Source organism: Nicotiana tomentosiformis, chromosome 3, assembly GCF_000390325.3.
Source record: "Nicotiana tomentosiformis chromosome 3, ASM39032v3, whole genome shotgun sequence".
NCBI classification, from domain to species: Eukaryota; Viridiplantae; Streptophyta; class Magnoliopsida; order Solanales; family Solanaceae; genus Nicotiana; species Nicotiana tomentosiformis.
In genome coordinates, this window is record NC_090814.1 from 12542822 (window position 1) to 12561819 (window position 18998).

At 37.0% G+C, this 18998-nt stretch overlaps 1 protein-coding gene, 1 long non-coding RNA gene and 1 pseudogene across 3 annotated transcripts; 2 read left to right on the forward strand and 1 right to left on the reverse strand.

The window, feature by feature from the left end:
• Positions 1–4291: 4291 nt before the first annotated feature.
• LOC104111793 (probable protein phosphatase 2C 33) lies at positions 4292–9509 on the forward strand (annotated as a pseudogene).
• Positions 9358–15922, reverse strand: LOC104111794 (aspartic proteinase 36-like). Of its 2 annotated transcripts, none has more exons than XM_070196720.1 (10): positions 15429–15922; positions 14309–14438; positions 13980–14227; positions 12530–12754; positions 11926–12088; positions 11664–11737; positions 11481–11571; positions 10801–10873; positions 10462–10533; positions 9358–9742 (listed from the first exon to the last, which is right to left on the reverse strand). In XM_070196720.1, the coding sequence occupies exons 1-10, from the start codon at positions 15671–15673 to the stop codon at positions 9702–9704; spliced, it is 1362 nt and encodes a 453-aa protein (XP_070052821.1). In that variant the 5' UTR covers positions 15674–15922; the 3' UTR covers positions 9358–9701. The 2 variants fall into 2 exon arrangements, with proteins under 2 accessions (XP_070052821.1, XP_009619853.1); XM_009621558.4 differs by lacking the exon at positions 9358–9742 and adding an exon at positions 9976–10290.
• Positions 15923–16455: 533 nt separating this feature from the next.
• On the forward strand, positions 16456–17387 carry LOC104111795 (uncharacterized). The gene is made up of 3 exons (XR_689807.4): positions 16456–16594; positions 16699–16870; positions 16956–17387. It is a non-coding gene; the product is annotated as an uncharacterized lncRNA (long non-coding RNA).
• Positions 17388–18998: the final 1611 nt, after the last annotated feature.

The window sequence follows — 18998 nt, forward strand, 5'->3', positions numbered from 1 at the left end:
GAAGATGATTCCGACTCTGACAAATCTAAGCCCACGGTGAAGAAGTGGTAGTCCAGTGGTATTTTTGTCACGACCCAAAATCTAATCATGGTCGTGATGGCGCCTATCGTGTTACAAGGCAAGCATATTTCCCAAAATATTACTATTAAATCGATTATAAGAATTTAATAAAATATTTCCAATATTTGAATTTTTCATAAACTAAATCAACTCTAAATATAATTATAGAAAATATGGAAACGAGCCCCAAACATCGGGGTGTCACTAAGTCATGAGCGTCTAAATCTATGAACTAAGAAATAAAACTGTCTAACTGTCAATACAATCCAAAAGAAGAAATGATAAAAGGAGTAACAAGGTCCTGCGGACGCTAGCAGCTACCTTGCAGTCTCCAACGATAGCCGGCCTGAACCCAACGATCGTCGCGCTCTAACTCACCTGGATCTGCACATAAAGTGTAGGGTATAGTATGGGTACAACCGACTCAGTAGTAACAGAAATAACTAAGGAACTGAGTAGTAGTGACGAGCTAAGTAGAACAATTCAATTATTTCTTTATCACAATTTAAAATAAACAGAAATAAACAGGTAAATTCCATCAACTCAATAAATGCTACAAAGAAATTAACAGGTAAATGCAGCAACAACAAAAGTAAATGCAACCTCACAGCAATGTCACTCCATCACTCAGCACTCGCACTCAGCACTCAATACACTCAACACTAAATAGGTACATGCGCTCACTGGGGGTGTGTACAGACTCCGGAGGGGCTCCCAAAGCCCAAGCGCTAAGCACGGATAACTCATGTGCTGCACGGACAACTCACGTGCCATAATATCAATCCCTGGATCTGCACGGTCAACTCATGTGCTACGCGGACAACTTACGCGCTATGGTATCAATACCTGGATCCGCACGGATAACTCACGTGCCTCAATCAAATAACTCACAACAGGCCCTCGACCTCACTCAGTCATGTACCTCTCTAGCCTCACCATCATCAACAAATAAGGGAAACACAAGCCCACGTCAAGTATCACAGCATATCAGCAAAATAATAGGGACTGAGGTAAACATGTACAATAATATCTATGACTGAATGCAAATAATGTGAGCATGAATAAAGCCTAAGCATGATCTCTAATATGGATGCAAACAAGTTTAACAACAAATAAACACATAACCACAGATAATAGTCATTAGGCCTCACAGCCTCACGGGACTAACCAAATCTCAATCCCTCGCGGTGCACACCCACATGCCCGTCACTTAGCATGGTAATCACTTCCAAACAATCACGTGATGTCAAATCTCCAGGTTTATACCCTCAAAGCCAGAGTTAAAACTGTTACTTACCTTAACAGCGTAAAATCCTACTCCGGGATGCCCTCGTCTCTGGACTCGGTCTCCAAAAGCTCCGAATCTAACCAAAATCAGAATACTACTATCAACATAGGCTAAAGAATCGAATTCCACAATAAAAACTACATAAATAGGCCAAAAATCCGATATCGGCCAAAACCCGGCCCCCGGGCCCACGTGTCGAAACCAGTCAAAAATGGTAGAATAACAAACCTCGTCCTCACCCGAGTTTAACCATATAAAATTCGTCAAAATCAGATTCCGTTTGGTCCCTCAAATCCTCACTTACAACTCTCCAAAACTCAAGCCCTAACTCCCTCAATTTTACCGTAAACCCAATACTAATTTCATGACTAATCAGTAAAAAAATATCATAAACGCGTGTAACTAAACCCAAGCGACTTACCTCATTGATGTCTCTTGATTGTCTCTTGAAAAACACTGCCCCAAAGCTCAAAACCGTTCAACAGTGGTGGAAAAAGTGCAAAAATTCACGAAGTGCAACTTATATAGGTTCTGCCCCAGGGATTCCGCACCTGCGACCCCATATGTGCATTTGCGGTCCGAGGTGCGCACCTGCGCATTCCACTTAACCGACCAGGCTTCGCACCTGTGGCAGATCCCTCGCACCTGCGGGCTCGTATGTGCGATCCTCTCTTCGCATCTGCGACTAAGCCCCAGACCTCCATCTCTGCATCTGCGAGCCTCCCACGCACCTATGGCTCCCCATCCGCAGGTGCGGCCATACCAGTAACATTACACCAACAACTTCAGCTGCATTTTCGAACTTCCAAACTCCCTGTTACCTATCTGAAATCATCCCGAGCCCCTCGGGACCTCAACCAATAATTCCAACAAGTCATATATCACTACCCGAATTAGTCGAACCTTCGGAACACCCAAAACAACACCAAAATATCAAATCAATCTCGGATTCAAGCTTAAGAACTTTTAAACTTTTAAAATTCGCCAACGACGCCGAAACCTATCAAACCACGTCCGAATGACCTCAAATTTTGCAAACACATCACAAATGACACTACGAACCTACTCCAACTTCCGGAATTCCACTCCGACCCCGATACCTAATTTTTCACTGCCGACCAATATCACCAAATTTCTAACTTTCGCCAATTCAAGCCTATTTCTACCACGGACCTCCAATTTATATTCCGGACACACTCTTAAGTCTAAAATCACCCAACGAGGCTAATCGAATCATAAAAATCCACATGCGAATTCATTTACTCATAAGTCAACTTCCGATTGACTTTTCTAACTTAACTTTCTAACTAAGAGACTAAGTGTTCATTTCATTCCAAAACTACTCCGGACCCAAACCTACCAACTCGATGCAACTCAACGCAACTGAACAACACATAAATAGGCAAAAATGGAAAAAAATAGGGTTACAACTCTCGGAACGACCGACCGGGTCATTACGATTTTTTTTTTTGTGTTCAATGGAAGAATCTGGTCGGAGATGATGAAAAATGAACGGAAAATGGAATCTAGAAAAAAAAAGGAAAGAGAAAGGTAAAAGAAATTAAAAGAAAAGAGGGCAAAAACAAATTTTACTTGCCTAAAAATAACCAAGTTTCGGAAGGAGGACGACAAGTGGACGACATGGTGGGTGAGGAGACGAGTTGGGTGAGGATTCTGTTTTCTTTCTTTTTATTTTTTTTTCAAAAATATTTTCAATCTGGTCGGGCGAGTTTTAATCTGGAGCGGATTAAATTTCATCTGGACAAGGGAGCCACGTGGCCCAATTACGTGCTGCCAACACATTAAAAAAGGGCCACATAAATTTTCGTTAGTCGTGAGAGTAATTTTAGATCACAAGATAACGTTATATATATGTATTTTTGGACCAATAGGTGAACGGAGCGTAAAAATAAATCATTTACCCAATAACATAGGTACTTTTGGCCCTTTTCCGAACTAAAAATGAGAAAGGTAAAAATGTAAAGTAAAAAGGAATATCAAAGTCATTAACAAAACACCTAATATAGTTAACTTTTCTGTTTTTTTTTTCATTCCCTCCTTATTCTTAACAAACTTCAAAAGCTTTCCTTTTTTTCGTTTTTTTCTTCTAGTGATTAGTTGGCAAGACACCACGTGTATGTTTTAATAGGTTGGTTGTTATAAGTACCTGCTTATGGCAAAATTTCTCTACCAAAAAGTATAAATATGTTCATCAAATAACAAAAAATACTCTGGGTACTCAGAACTTGCAATTTTACTATGTACTTACCATTTAGTCTACCCAAGTACTGGTTTGGATTTATTTTTCTTAATACTCTCTTCAGTTTAGTTTGTATGCGGGTGTTTAATTGACTAACTTCTAAGAGAGAAAAAAAAGATTTGGCTCATCACCTCAATACACATACAATATAATAAAAGAGCATTTGGTATATTGGGGTTTTCAATAAGTCATATTAGCTATAGGAAGATATTAAACGAAACAAGAGTGGTACAAAAGCAACCCAATTTCTTTTTTTAATAAAATATGTATTTCCACATATATATACGACAGCTTAAGTTCTATTTATGGATATTGTAAAAAGATACTTAAACGATCAAAATAATTGCAACACAATAATAGGTAAACGGGTCTAAATTATATATACCGATAATATAATAGTTACACTATTAGTAAGAATTTAACCAAATTCATTACCATTTTTACTAGATTATAAATTTTAATAAATAATCTGATCGTATAAATGTTTTACTGTGTCAGTATATAAAATTTCACCTCTAAATAAATTTCACAATAAACTTTATTTGATAGTCACATAATAATAATAATAATAATAATAATAATAATAATAATAATAATAATATTGTAAAATATCTTTGCAATTTGCATGGTCGATTTATATATTTCTTTCCTTCCCCAGCTTTTAGTTTCTTCTCTCTCTACAAGATATCGTTATAAAAGGGAATGCGTGTAATGAGAACATCTATTCTTTCTCTTTCCCTCTTTTATCTGTTCTGTTCTTCTTTTTGTATTCCTACCCCTTTTCTTCCCTTGCACGTATTGAACCATTTTTTGATCCTTTTGAAGCTCACCTCTACTTGGGTATTAATTGGGATTTTTTTTCTTCTTAAAATATCTTTACGCTTTATTCCTCTTTGGTAGAAAAGTGGAGTTAAAGTTAGTGGGGTATTAATATTGTTTCTGTGATCGTTAATCCAGTCTTATAGTTTGTGAATTATTCATTTCATTAACTATTATTTTCATTGTTAAAAGTTCATTGAAACAGGTGAAATTGATTGGATAGACTGGAGAATTGGATACGGGGTAGTGAAGTATTTGTAAAGAAAGATATTAGGGATACAAAGAGGGGGACTGGGGAGTGATTGTGATAATTTTGGTGTGGTGGAGTGCTTATTGAATATTTTGATTTGGATGGGCTCCTGCCTTTCATTTGAAAGCAGGAGCCCAATCCTCGGATCTACAGTATCTGCAAAGGAAGAACAGCTGCAGAGAATTATGTTGTTGAATGGGTCGAGCGAGGTGGCTTCACTCTTCACTCAGCAGGGGAAGAAAGGACCTAATCAAGATGCCATGATTGTTTGGGAGGTTAGTCACTTTCTTCACCTCACTAATATTTTTTAAGTAGTGACAATAAGTGCTTAATTTGCAAGATCCTCCGGTGTTTTACCTGATACCACTGAGCTTAAGCCCCATGTATCTTTAATATAATATAAAGAAATATTAAAAGAAGGTCAAACTACATATAAATTATAAAAATTTCAAGAAAATATGAAATAAGTGAAATATATATTGAACGGTTTCATCTTAAAATGCTAGTCAGAATCAGCAATTGACCAAAAAAACTAACTAGAACTGTTTCATCTGAAAGCAACTAATGAGACTTTGAAAAAAAGTTTTGTAGAAATTTATAAACTAACTTGAAAGAGAAAAGAACTTGAAAAGAAAGAAAAATGAATAAGTAATCTACAAATAAAAGCGTAAAAACAAAGCAAGTGATGAAGGATGAAGCGTTTTTGCTTTGTAGTTTGCAAATTGATCAGGGAAACGAAGAGAATATAAAATCTTTTGACCTTTGAGTTTTTAAACTTCTTAAAATTTAATAACAAGCTAATTTTTGTATTTTTTTTGTTTTAAATTAAAAATTTATTTAGCAATTTCAACTCTAATTTGGAAAGTTTTCTGCGCTTACGCCCCAAAGCAAGAAAATGGGGCTTACGCCTCGCGATACTTTTGCCTCCCCAAATCTCTACGCCCCACCCTAGGGTTTGCCCCAGAAATGCCTTTTTAAACACTGGTGGTAACATCGTAGCGTTTGATGTGCGGGTTAGGTGCACGTTACGAGCTCGAACCTTCCACAAAAGCTTGGTATTTAAGTGGAGAAGGGTAGAGCGGCAATGCCCATTATCCACCAAGTTTTTAACCGTGTGCCACTGGCCCTCAGAGATTTCTCGGTTATAAAAACAAGGTGTTTTGTTTGCAAATATTTATGAATCAACAGCATATGCATCCATCATGGCTGCAGTTAAAACGAGTTGTAGGGGCTAAAACACTTATCTTGTATTTATCTTTCTATCACAGTATTGGTGGCTAGAGATGGTTGTTTTTGCTTCAGCTTGTGTTGTAGTTAGAGGATTATGTTTATGTGTGTATTTAATTTCAGAATGTTAAATACCCCCTTAGCCCTCCAGCATGTATAAATCATCAGCTTCCTGAAAATGTGTTGGAAATATAAACAAATAGTTTGGTTTGGTTTTTGTTGCGTGTTTATGTGTAATTGTTAGGATGTATTTATATGCTGTGTTTCCCTCTCACGCTCTTTTTCATTTTGTTCATTTTTTTGTGACTAAGTTAGGATGTATTCCTCCTTTTTCAGATATCTTTGTAGTTTCCCCTAGTCACGATCCTGTCTCACTATAACCGTTGAAAAGCATTTCCTGATTTATCGTATAATAAATATTTCAGAATTTTGGTTCCAGAGCGGATACAGTTTTCTGTGGTGTTTTCGATGGCCATGGTCCTCATGGTCATTTTGTTGCAAAGAGAGTCAGAGATTCTCTTCCCTTAAAGCTAAGTGCACACTGGGAAGTTAATATAAAAAATGATGATGTTGTAAGAGAGACTAGTGCAAATACCCTATACTCTGCGGATGCTTCCCTTGTATCTGCTGATGAGGAGTCGAGGGTTTCAATTGATGTTGACAAGACTGAAAAGCAACTGGAGGTCCTTCACACATTGAAGGACTCATTTCTGAAGGCTTATAAGTTTATGGATAGAGAACTGAGAGGATATAACCGTATCAACTGCTTCTGTAGCGGAACAACAGCAGTTACCCTTGTTAAGCAGGTCTGTCAACAAATTCAGAAAGTTGAACCTTGCTACAGTTTTGTGCTATGCTATTCTGAATATAAACCTATATTTCTTTTTCCTGTAGGGTCAGGATCTTGTAATTGGAAATATTGGGGATTCTAGAGCTGTACTTGCTACGACAGATAAAGATGATTCTTTGATGGCTGTACAATTGACAGTAGATCTTAAACCTAACCTACCAGGTGCATATAATCCTATATCTTGCTGCCTGCATGTTTTTTTCTTTTTTCTTTTTTTTCTGATTAAAAAACAAGGTTGAATATCTTGCTGCCTGAATGTTGCTTTCTGAATTTCATATTTGCGTCAAGCAATTCATGAAATTACGACTTATCCTCAGCTTTTATTATAACTTATGGCTGTCTAGTCTTAATTCTTATGTCAACTCTTACGACTAATCTATGAGGTTGCAGTAATACAATTAAGTAGCCTATGGCCATTGATGTTGATCGATTCCATTTAGTTGGGCAAAAAGATCAGAGCCCCCAAACAGTTATGTCTATGTTTGACTCGCAAGCTTCTTCCTTTTTTCCCCTTCATCCTTTTTATTGCCTTATTCTATACACACTTCAGTTTCACCGGCTTCCATCAATTGGAAAATCTGTCACACTATTGGTTTTTTGTCCACACCAACCTTTCAACCTTTGGGATAGTCCAAATTATGAACCTAGTAATTTGAGGGTTACAGCTGTTGTTTACAAATTTAATGGTCAGTTAGTGCAGATATGGACTATGTTGCTTGGACTCTCCAAAAATGTTACCAGGTGCGTGTCGGATTCTCCAAAAGTAGTCATTTTTGGAGGATCCGATACGGGTGCGGCAGCATTTTGGAGAGTCCGCGCAACATAAGATATGCATTCTGTTGATGGTCAATATGATGAATGTAGATGTTTATCCTAGATAATATTACATGAAAGAACCTGCGCATCTGGTGAAAGATGTCATGCTTCTATGGGTTCATCTAGTGGCTGAATAGGATGTTTGGGATTAGAAAAAATTGTTGTCAGAGTTGGAAAGAACTAAAGCGTCGAAACAAGTGTACTAGTCGGAAACTGAAAGTCCTTCTAGTTTGTTGATTGAAATATTTTAGAAAGACTGTAATCTCATCTATAATGGTACAGGCTCATCCTAACAGCACTGGTTAAGTAGGTTATGCTAGTCAAATCATCTGCTTTATGGCGACCCTCTTGTATGTTTTTGCAAGTGCTGATCAAATTACCACACGAATATGATGAGCTGTTTTGACAAATCAGAATTTCTGTTAGTGACAGACAATGGTTAAATTTTGTTGGCTTTGCTCTGTTTCTTTATCTGATCTCATTTACTAAATCACCGTCGTTTTAACATGAAGAGTCAATTTTGCAGATTTATATTGACATCTTGAGAAGAAATGTGTAAATTACTTTCGCTTTACAAATGACCACCTATGGACTTCAATTAGTTGTACATTGTTTATGAAAACATAATCATCTAAACCAGATTGCACGCAATACAGTTACCCTGATTTGGAAAGTATAAGAAAGAAAAGGAAAAGAAGGATTAGGAGTATCTACTTTTATGATTCGAAGCTTAATGAGATTAATTTTGACTAGTCAGGTACTTAGCAACAGTCATTTTACAAGTGGATGAATTTAGAGATAAAGCAATATATGCTTTCTTCAGGAAATAAATGCTTATGTTCGTTAGGATTGAAGCACCTACATTATAGTATTCTTGAAAGCAGAGTCCTATTTTTGCATTGTTGACTTGGACTAATGCAATTGATCGCTCATCGTATATTTTTTGTATTAAATACTTCTGTCCAACTTTACAGCGGAGGCAGAGAGGATTCGGAAATGTAAAGGGCGTGTATTTGCTCTTCGCAATGAACCAGAGGTTGCAAGAGTGTGGTTGCCGAACAGTGACTCACCTGGACTAGCTATGGCACGTGCATTTGGAGATTTTTGCCTCAAGGATTTTGGCCTCATTTCTGTGCCTGAAATTTCATATAGGTGTTTAACAGAGAAAGATCAGTTCATTGTTCTGGCAACGGATGGGGTACGAGTTTCTTGTTATTTGTTGCAAAATACTTAATGTGACTTATATTATCTCCTAGTCAAAAACTAATTTAGATGACTATGACAGATTTGGGATGTGCTTTCAAATGACCAAGTGGTAAACATTGTGGCTTCAGCTTCACCACGTTCATTTGCTGCTCGATCACTCGTTGAAGTAGCTGTACGAGCCTGGAGAACTAAATACCCAACCTCTAAAGTTGATGATTGTGCTGTTGTCTGCCTCTTCCTTGATTCGAACTCAATTGACTCGTCTACTGCTTGCAGCACTAAAGACGATGGACAAGACTGTCTTTGATGAACTGAGTGAAGTTGCAGACAATAGGAATGATTCCTCTGGTCCAACTGTGCTGGATCATTCTGGGACTGTTCGAGAAGGTGAAGAAGTTTCAGAAGCAGCCTCAGATCGCGAGGTGCATTGCCAAGGTTTGTTCCGACAATGAAGAAAAGAGAGCTGCTGGAGGAAGCAACAGAGGGTGGAATCCCCTTGCAACTCTGAATTTATTTGTTTAAATGATTTTTCAGTTTCTTTTGCCTTTTTTCCATCCCTTTATATGGCTTCATTTCTTTACTGCAAAAAGAAAAGAAAAAAAAAAAGAAATATTTGATTTTTTTTCTGGACCGGAGAGGTGGGCCCGGCTATATTAGTGTGTTGGTGATCATCCTTTTATCCAGCTTAAGTAGAATTGGAAATTTTGTATAATCCAAGTTGTAGTCTTCTTCATTCTTGGCTTTCTAGTCTCTTCTTCTTCTTCTTTTTTTTTTTTTTTTTTGGTTATGGGGCTAGATCTTAGATTTTGGATTCTTTTAACTACCAAATGGTATTTAGAACTTTATTGGAGAGCTCGTCACATCGGGTTTAGCTAGTGCGATTTACAGTTTCAGTGTGATTTGCGAGCTTTGCACGATGAGCAGGTTACCTAATGCGCACCCAAAGAATAGCAGCTGCCGGTTTCCCTGGCAATTTTCCAAAAAAAAAAAAAAAAAAAAATCCCGAGAGGTTTCAGTTGTACACATGATTTCACATTGAAACAAAATGATGAATACGAACCAACGGGAAAAATCATGAAGCATGTTTTACATATGTCAATTGACTATATCTTGTATCACATTTAAAAAGAAAAGTGACATAAAATTAGAAGGAAAAAAAGAGAGGAAATATTTGACATTAGCATTGCGAATGGTTCCTATATGTTTAAAAGCAGAGAAGAAAATCTGCTGATATCAGTTTTCATCAAAACCGTTTCTTTTACAAGTTAATATAAAAGAAGTGGATTAAAGAATCATGCTGTGGAACCTTTCAATTGTTGTATGTAATGGTTTACTCCAATGTACAGTTTTTCTGATGTTCTCTCAGTTCAACAAAAAGCAGAGAAAAGAGATGATTGACAAGAAGAATGTAAAAGCCATTCTTGAATCCAAATTAGACGCTGATGAAATCTTGTGAGCACCCACAGTATACACATTTCCAGAAGTTTCGTCTTTCACTTTAATGCTCGACGAGCCTGAAATCAACCCCCAAAAAAAAATATTTTATTCAATACCAACAACAACAAACCCAGTGTAATCCCACAAGTGGGGTCTGGAGAAGGTACTGTGTACGCAGACCTTACCCTCGGTTATCGAAGAAAGTGAAGCAAGAAAATGCATTCAAATAAGTGGGAAGCAATACTCACAGTCATATTGAGTCCAACCAATGGTCTGTTTCTCAAGATCATACAGAACAAGCTTGTTTGATAACAGAAGATCTGCATCAAAATGTTAGAAAAGTTAAACTTGAATATTCCATCAAGATGTCTATCAATATTGTCAACTTGAGCTCAATTATGACAAGTTGCACATTTGCCACATATTTTTTGTCTTAAGCAAAATAAAATGAAAGAAAAAATATTTATCCAAGCTAGGTGTCTGAGACAAGGTGAAGATTCATGGAATTCATACATAGTTGAACACTTCTAAAGATTACTTTAGAAGTGATTCAGGTGCGCGAAGTAGGAGAAGGCGTAAAGTGATACCTCCTAACAGATAGATTTCATTTCCATCCTTTCCCTGTGTTCCCTCCTGCCAACCAATACACCATTCATTGTCCTGCAAAATGTAACCAGAGGATAACTGAGATGACGATCTCCGCAACAAAAGAGGTTTTTTTATTCATATGTCATCTGAGCTACAAAAGACATGTTGATGGCTTCCCCTGCAGCCTAACAGCATTAGACATGTATCATAGGATAAAATATATACTGCCAACACCGATTGTATTTATGTATCACTTGCATAAATCAGACAACTGATATACCATTTAAATAATAGACTTGTATCTACCGTGTTAACTGAAGGGGAGCCTTGGCATAACTGGTAAAGTTGCTGCCATGTGACCAGGAGGTCACGGGTTCAAGCCGTGGAAACAACCTCTTGTAGAAATGCAGCGTAAGACAACGTATAATAGATTCTTGTGGTTCGGCCTTCCCCGGACCCCGCACATAGTGGGAGCTTAGTGCACTAGGCTGCCCTTTTTTATCTACCGTATTAACACATAGATAACCAATTATCGCAATGCTGAATAGAGATAATAGGAAAGAAATCTACGGCCTATACCAAAGACGATCATGTGATTATTAGTTTCTTGGATATGTAAAACATCATGTAATCAAGTAAAGAGAGAGTTGGAGAAGTTGAGCATAGTTAGATTACTTACGCGAACTTGGAAAAGATAATCATGGGGATAAGCTGTCAAAGAAAGATTTCCCACAAACTGAAATGTTACAGCTGGGAAACCATCGTCAACACTGCACCAGGAGATTAGAAAGATTTCTCAAAATATCAGGTTGTAAAGAATGATAATAAATTTTGAAACTAACATGAGAAGTTAGAACCTTACTTTCCGCTGTAGATAAAGCAGTCAAAGTCTCCGTCAAGATGATGAGTCTTCAATTGTGGTTGTTTTGACATCAGCTATAGGAGCAACAACAACAACAATAAAAAACCCAGTGAGTTCCCACAAGTGGGGATCAGCTATAGGAGCATAGAGTCAAAAATCGAGCAGTTAAGGGGAAATTAAAGGACCATGTACCCATGCATAGTTGCTATATACACCATCCAAGAAATAACAGACTTAGCAGTTTATAGATTGCTGAAGTTACCTTGTTCATGAGAGCATTATAGGCCTTGCTCGGAAGATATACTAAAGTTGTCCCGCTGTCAATTATTGCTTTTTTACTGGATTTCGACTCAAACAGGGAAGTCGGGATGTCTAGAACTTCTCTACCAACCTCAATATCCTTCAGAGAAACAGTATAATGTGCCCTAAAGAAGAAGAGAAGCATTTTAGCACAATAAACAAAGGAAATCAGCATTAATCATCTGGTCTCCACTTAGTATGTTTTGGTTCTAACCAGATGTGCTACTGCATAAAAACAATTCTCCCTTTTAAAAACAAAATAAATATAAATGAAATTGAAGGAGAGACTCGGCGCAGCTGTAAAAGCTGCCATCAAGTGACTAGAAGGTCACGGGTTCAAGCCGCGGAAACAGCCTCTCACAGAAATTCAAGGTAACTCAATAAAATGGCTTGCTTATTTTCAGTGCAATAGTTGAGATCCTCTCCATTTATATGGTGCAGAACAGGAAAAAATATTCAGTTTCACAGTAATGTTTGGTACAAATTATTTTTCTGTCTGCATGTCTTATTTGTTCAATTCTTTTCCCTTTATTTTTGGGGAGGGGGTGGGAACTAAAAGTGCATACCGATTTGGGACTAATGGTGCTGAATTTACTTTTGGCTCAACTACTTGTCCAATAGCAAATATACCACCTCCTTTAACTCCGTCCAGGCAATGTGCGAACATTTTTTTCACCGTTCCAGCTGCAGCTAACTGTGAGATGACAGACGAATTTGCTTCTCCAAAACCAATTATCCCATCAACCGCATTAGTAGATGTACCTAGGTCTCCAGATTGTTGAGACGAACACCTGTCTTGGATCAAAAACAGGTAATACAAACACGTCATCACAAGATGAACTATTTGCCTATGCAGACTATAATATCAAAGAGTAGAGTAGCATTATTTTACATCTAAATTTTGAATCACAATACTGTGATTTGGAAACACAACTTTATTATGCTTGATATAGGGAAATGAAGAAAGGCACTATAGATCTTCATTGTATTGAACTGTTAGCGATCTTGAACAAGTATGATAGACTTAGAGACTGCGAACTCATTCATCGGTGCATTCACTGCATTACCATTATATACATTAAGAAGAGGAGAAGGATCATCATACATAATATGATACACAAATCACATTATCTTTCCGGTGACTATCCACGTTCGTGTTAGTGTCCCACATCGACATCGATGGGGGTGTGTTTTCTATGTCTCCTTTATGGTCTTGGGCAATTCTCAAATCATGTGCTAGCTTTTGGGGTTGAGTTAGGCCCAAGGCCCATTTCTTTATCATAGTATCAGAGCCAGACCCATCACTGTTTACCCGATGTTGGGCCCCTATTTATAGTGTCCACGCTCCAGATGTCTAATCCTAGGCGTGCGGGGGTGTTAGTGTCCCACATCGGTGGGTATGTTGTTTCTATGTCTCCTTATATGGTTTTAGGTAATACTCATCGCATGAGCTAGTTTTTGGGGGTTGAATAAGACCCAAGGTCCATTTCTTTATTAGTTCTAAAAATCCTTTTCACGTATTTCCTTCTCCAATTCATATAACTTCATTTAGGATAGTACAGCTTAGATGTAACATATTTAACACCTACGTTCCCAGATCTCCGACTCAACAGAGGTTTGAAGCTTAACAATCATAACTTAGTTAACAAACAAATATCTACTTCAGTTGATTAGTCCACGCGGCATAGTATTACTTGACCTCATAATGTATGCTACAATTACAATGTACCTGCTTTACTATATCACAAAATACAACAGAATTCGTTTTTAGCACGACTGACTAAACCATCATGCTATGGACAAGTTCAAAGACATTGAGAAATGGAGTATACAACTCGGTTGGAGGATTGGTTTGACAAACTGAGTCGATACTTAGAAAAGCTTATAAACATCAAATTCGTGTACACAATAACAAATCAAAAGTTGAAACTAGATTAGTAAGTCAAGTCGATGCGTCAGATTACTTGGAAAAAGAACAGCATAGGTAGATTTTTAAGTTACAAGGATTAAACATACCCAAATGCTACAGTTCCCTGTAAGGATGATGTTTTATAGTCTCCCGACACTTGATCCAAATAGATGTTATCTTTTACAAAGTATCCTCCAGTTGAGCTGCCATCTCCATAAGTAACCAAATATTCACAGGGCTTTCCCACCTTGCATTCAGAGCTGTCTGCATTGAACATAGCACTGCAAACATCTTGCTCGCAGGTAATAGATTTCCCAGTTGTTGAAGCTTGTAAGTCGTATTGCACTAAATCTATCTGTTAGTGTGACAAATAACTGAATAATTATTCAACATACGTCAAGAAATTTACGATACTCGTTTCGTTCTAGGATCATACCCCGAGTTTGCTTTTCGTAGGACATCTGAGACAACGTGCACAGTTTACCCAAAAAAGGTCACTTCCAGTATCGACCTGGACATGATAGTCCTTTGAAGGTGTCCCAATTGAAAGCTTAGTGAAATATAGCCTGCATCCCTTATAATATGAGTAAAATAAGTAACCACAATAATTCATATTCATAATACTATTCAAATTATCAATCAAACTAACTTTTTCACAATTAGTACTTTAATATTTTTTTGTTTACTCGCAAAAATCTACTGGCCCGACTAATCTTGGCTCACCTTGTGTATGGCTCACTAAAGGGGAAGTCTAGATCATTGATAATACTACCCCTGTTCTTATTTAGTTGTCAAGATAAATTTTTTACACGCCCTTTAAGAAACTATTAATAAGAGTAATTTTACTAAGCTACCCTCTTTAATCCTTGATCGTATTAATCTATTTCTAATAAATAAGGAAACTTGTTTACATGCCTCTTAACTCTATCAAACCTATTGCTAAGGGTAAAGTTAGACAGAAAAATTATTTATTCTTGATTTTCTAAAATGACAAATAATTGAAGATAACTGATTGTAGTAAACATATTACTCCCCCCGTTTCAATTTAGATGAGGTACTTTATTTATTAGTCCGTTCCGAAAAAAATGATACATTTATATATTTGGAAACAATTTAAATTTAAACCTTTTATCTTAGTGAGAAGTTGTTATAGCCACACAAATATCATGGTCTCACAAAACTTTTATGCGTTATATTTTTAGGACGATAAATTTTAAAAGTCTTCTCTTTCTTCCTTAAACTCTGTGTCAAATCAAACTATCTCATGAGGGAGGGAGTAACTAAACGAGAACAGAGAGAGTACATAATTCAAATTAACATATTAAATTTTGGCATGTCAAACACCTTTGTACAAAATAGGATAACTCGGTTCACTAATCTCCCGCTATCCGCAGGGTCTAGAGAAGGACTGGACCACGAGGGTCTATTGTATCCAGTCTTACCTTGCATTTATGCAGGAGGCTGTTTCTAGGGTTCGAACTTGTGACAACCTTACAAGTTACGACAGGGTTCCAAAATAAAGCAGGGAAAATATGTAGGAACGAGGAGGAACTCACGCTGCACCGGTGGGACTGCCGTTGCCACCCAACTGGAAGTCGGCGGCGGCGAGCATTCTGCCGTGACGACGGGCATCGTGGTCTTTGAGATCCTTCAAAACAGACCTTCCACGCCCGCCAAATTTATGCTTCACATTGAAAACCACATTATTCTCCCCCTTCACACCTACCTCATAATCACCACCCAACAAAACCAACAAAAGTATCAAATACCCATTTCTCCTCAGATCCATTATCTTCACCATTATTACAACAAATTATAATATCTCTAACATACAAAACTGCGCACGTATTCTGTTTTGTATATAACTTATATATTATGCAACAATGTCGTCGTCGTGTATATATATGTTTGTAATTTTTGTATGTATGTATGAATGAATCTTTAGAGCAAAGGGAAAGAAAAAAATTCTTGTTATATTTTTTGGTTCTATTGGCGTGAGAAGAGGTGGGGGGTGAATGAGGGGAAGGGTAAAGACCAAAGGAAAATGGAAGCTGGGGGAGGAAAACAACAACAAGAAACGAGAGATAGAGATAGGAATCAACAAAGGAATGACAAGTGGATTGTCCAAATTTCAGCAAAAAAACGTAAGAATCGTAGCGTCACCTTGTGTTTCGTAATACTTGGAAATTTTCTTAATGCCTTTCTCTCTCTAAATGCGTATAAATACCATATGCTCTCTCTCTCTCTACAAATATGTATAGCTCGATCGAGCTGCATGGGGAATAGCGTTTGTCGTGTTGATTTTGTGTGCTTTACATTCTCTCGTTCCTCGCCCGACTTTAGAAGAAATAGGAAAGAGTATTAAATTAACGGGATAATGCATGAAATCCTTCCCAATCTATGACTATATTACCAACTATATACACCTTTTGTTTTGTTGGATTCTATTATCCTCTTGAACTTATTGTTTTCGAAATTTATTTAACATTATATGCTCAATTAAACTCGTGCATGACTACACCTCTTCCAAGCGCGTAAGGACTAAATTTAAAAGGTCGGTCTGCTATATAATCGCCACGTGTTATGCCAAATAAGCCATAAGAAAAGGTCCCAAACGTTAAACTCAGCTATTTTATTTGAACCCATTCTTTTATCACTCCTCCTAAACTTAATCTATATGTCGTTGTTGAAGAGCTTCTATTGGTGGTGCTGAATTGAAGAGGTGAGTTATAATCTATAGACTATAAATTACTAATCTTTAGTCAATTCGAGTTCATAACCTTTATTTTAGAGTTTGAAATTTTTTTCCCAATTTTTATATATTAGAAATTAGGGCTATGAAATAGCAAATACCAACTTGAATAGACTTCGTATGGACGATGAAGACCCAATGCTCAATGTTGAAGTGCGATGCAAACATGAAATACTGTTGCAAATGCAGACTTCTTGGTCGAAGCGTAATCCGGGCAGAAGATTTTGGTCTTGCCCCTACTAAGGTGTATGTGTTCATTTCTAGCCCATCTATTGTGGTTGATTAACTTGTGTTTTGTCATTAAATTGATTTCAATTTATGAAATTTTCAGGCCATTAGTTGCAAATGTTTTCAATGGAGGGACAATGAAGTTAACAAAAGATCGAAATTTATTCTTCCAAGATTTTTCAACAAAATTAAAGAGATGGAAGAAGATTTGGTGCGTTATGACAACCTCAAGATGCAGTTGGTTGAGCTTGAAAGTATGAAAAAGAAAAGGATTTGGTGTTGGTTGAATACGAAGTTTATTTTGTGTATTACGATTTGTCTTTGATGTTATGTGTATCAACAGCCTAATCCAAGTTGGCAACTTAGAGAGTGATCAAATGGAGCTGCAATAGCAGTTATTTGTGTTATAGCAATTATTTAAAAGTGATCGGTTAAGGCCGTAACAACTCTGTTTTGTTGTCATTGTGGTATGTAACTTCATTTTGGTATATGCTATGTGAAAGTTAATTATGTATAAATTGCTTACTTGATATGATTGATTCCCAGATTCTTTCAACTACTATGTATAAGTCACATTGAGCTTTTATGTAAATGGCAATGCAAGACATCACTGAATTTCTTAGAAATAAAACTGCAACATTCTATAAATACCACCAAATTCAGTCAACAAAACATCAAATGTACTAAGACAATATTTGAAAACTAATATATTATCATTCTAAAAGGATAAAAACTGTAGATTGCAGTCAACAAAAAAAAAAACCAAACTCTGGCTTAGGAGAAATAATGTTTGCTTGTAGTCAACCAAAAATATCAAAAACTTATTTGCTTGCAGATTGTAGTCAACAAAAACAACCAAATCTACTGGGGATGTGAAGAACTGCTATTCTGGCTTAGGTTGTTTGAACCACCAGTCCTTGTTTGAATTCTATGTTGCCCTCTAATCTCTTAAAGCCTTCTTGTTGTGATTGTTGGTTTCCTCTTCTATTTCAGTTTACTACTTGGTTTGAAATAAATGTCACCAATTATATTAGCTGATCTTGTTATCATTGTTGGATCAGTGGATACTATTCTGGTACTTGGCATGGATACTATTCTGCTACTTGGCATGCCAGGCTACAGAGAAAGAACAACTCAATAAGTTATCACAAATATGCAAAACATATTGAATATCACAAATATACATATACACTTACATTCAAAGTTTTGAAGCCATTTCAGCTTGAAACACACCCATTCCCATCACTCTTAGCCTTTTAAATTGTTTTGTATTTTCCACACCATTTTTCTTCCTCTATTTAGTGTAGCAGTAGAGGCATTAGGTGTAGCACATGCATTAGGTGCTTTAGATATACTAGGTGCAGAACATTCAAACCAACTGGCAAGTGAATGATGAGCAGTAGATATTGCATTAGGTGTTGATGGAGTTGCATTCTAAGATCCTCCTCTTTCCCTACCTCTACTAGCTGTAGTTGCATTCCTAGATCCTCCTCTTCCCCTACCTCTACTACCAGCAGATGTTGCATTAGGTACTACGGAAGTTGTATTGTTTGATCTGCCTCTTCCCCTTCCTGTACTAGCTGCTGCAATAGGTGTAGTTAATGAAAATTCAGCAGCAGAAGTTACAGTACTTGAAAATTCAGCAACAGTAGAGGCATTAGGTGCAGTAGATGTTGATTTTCTAGGTCTTCATCTCCCTCTTTTTGCAGGAGGTTCAACTTCTACATTTATTGGTTTCTAACAGATAATAAACAATTAGATATAGTGTTTGAATTTTTTTTTTAAAAGTGCATACAGTTAGATATACTATACTACCTTTGGTCTACCTCTATTTCTTCCTAAACTTGATGCTTCTGCAGCACTAGAAGTTATATTTGATGGTATAGCAACAGTTCTTGAACATGATGGATCTCTAGCACTTTTAAGACATCCCCTCTTGTTGTGACTACCCTTGCAGATGCTACACCTCATGACAATTTCAGTTTTAGACAACTTTTTAGATTTTTTTGTTTCAGTTGCCTCTTTTCTCCTAACCTTTTTGGGCCTACCAGGCATACTTTTTACCACTTGTGGTGCAATAAGAGGGCTAGTAGATGTATATCATATTTCCATACTATTGAGTGGTTGAAGGAAGTGAGAATATGTC

Coding starts and splice junctions, on each gene's coding strand:
- LOC104111794 (XM_009621558.4), bottom strand. CDS start 15,673: ATGGTGAAGATAATGGATCTGAGGAGAAATGGGTATTTGATACTTTTG. Junction 14,439..15,428: donor GGCAGTCCCACCGGTGCAGC/GTGAGTTCCTCC, acceptor TAAGGGATGCAG/GCTATATTTCACTAAGCTTT. Junction 12,089..12,529: donor GCACCATTAGTCCCAAATCG/GTATGCACTTTT, acceptor CTTCTTCTTTAG/GGCACATTATACTGTTTCTC.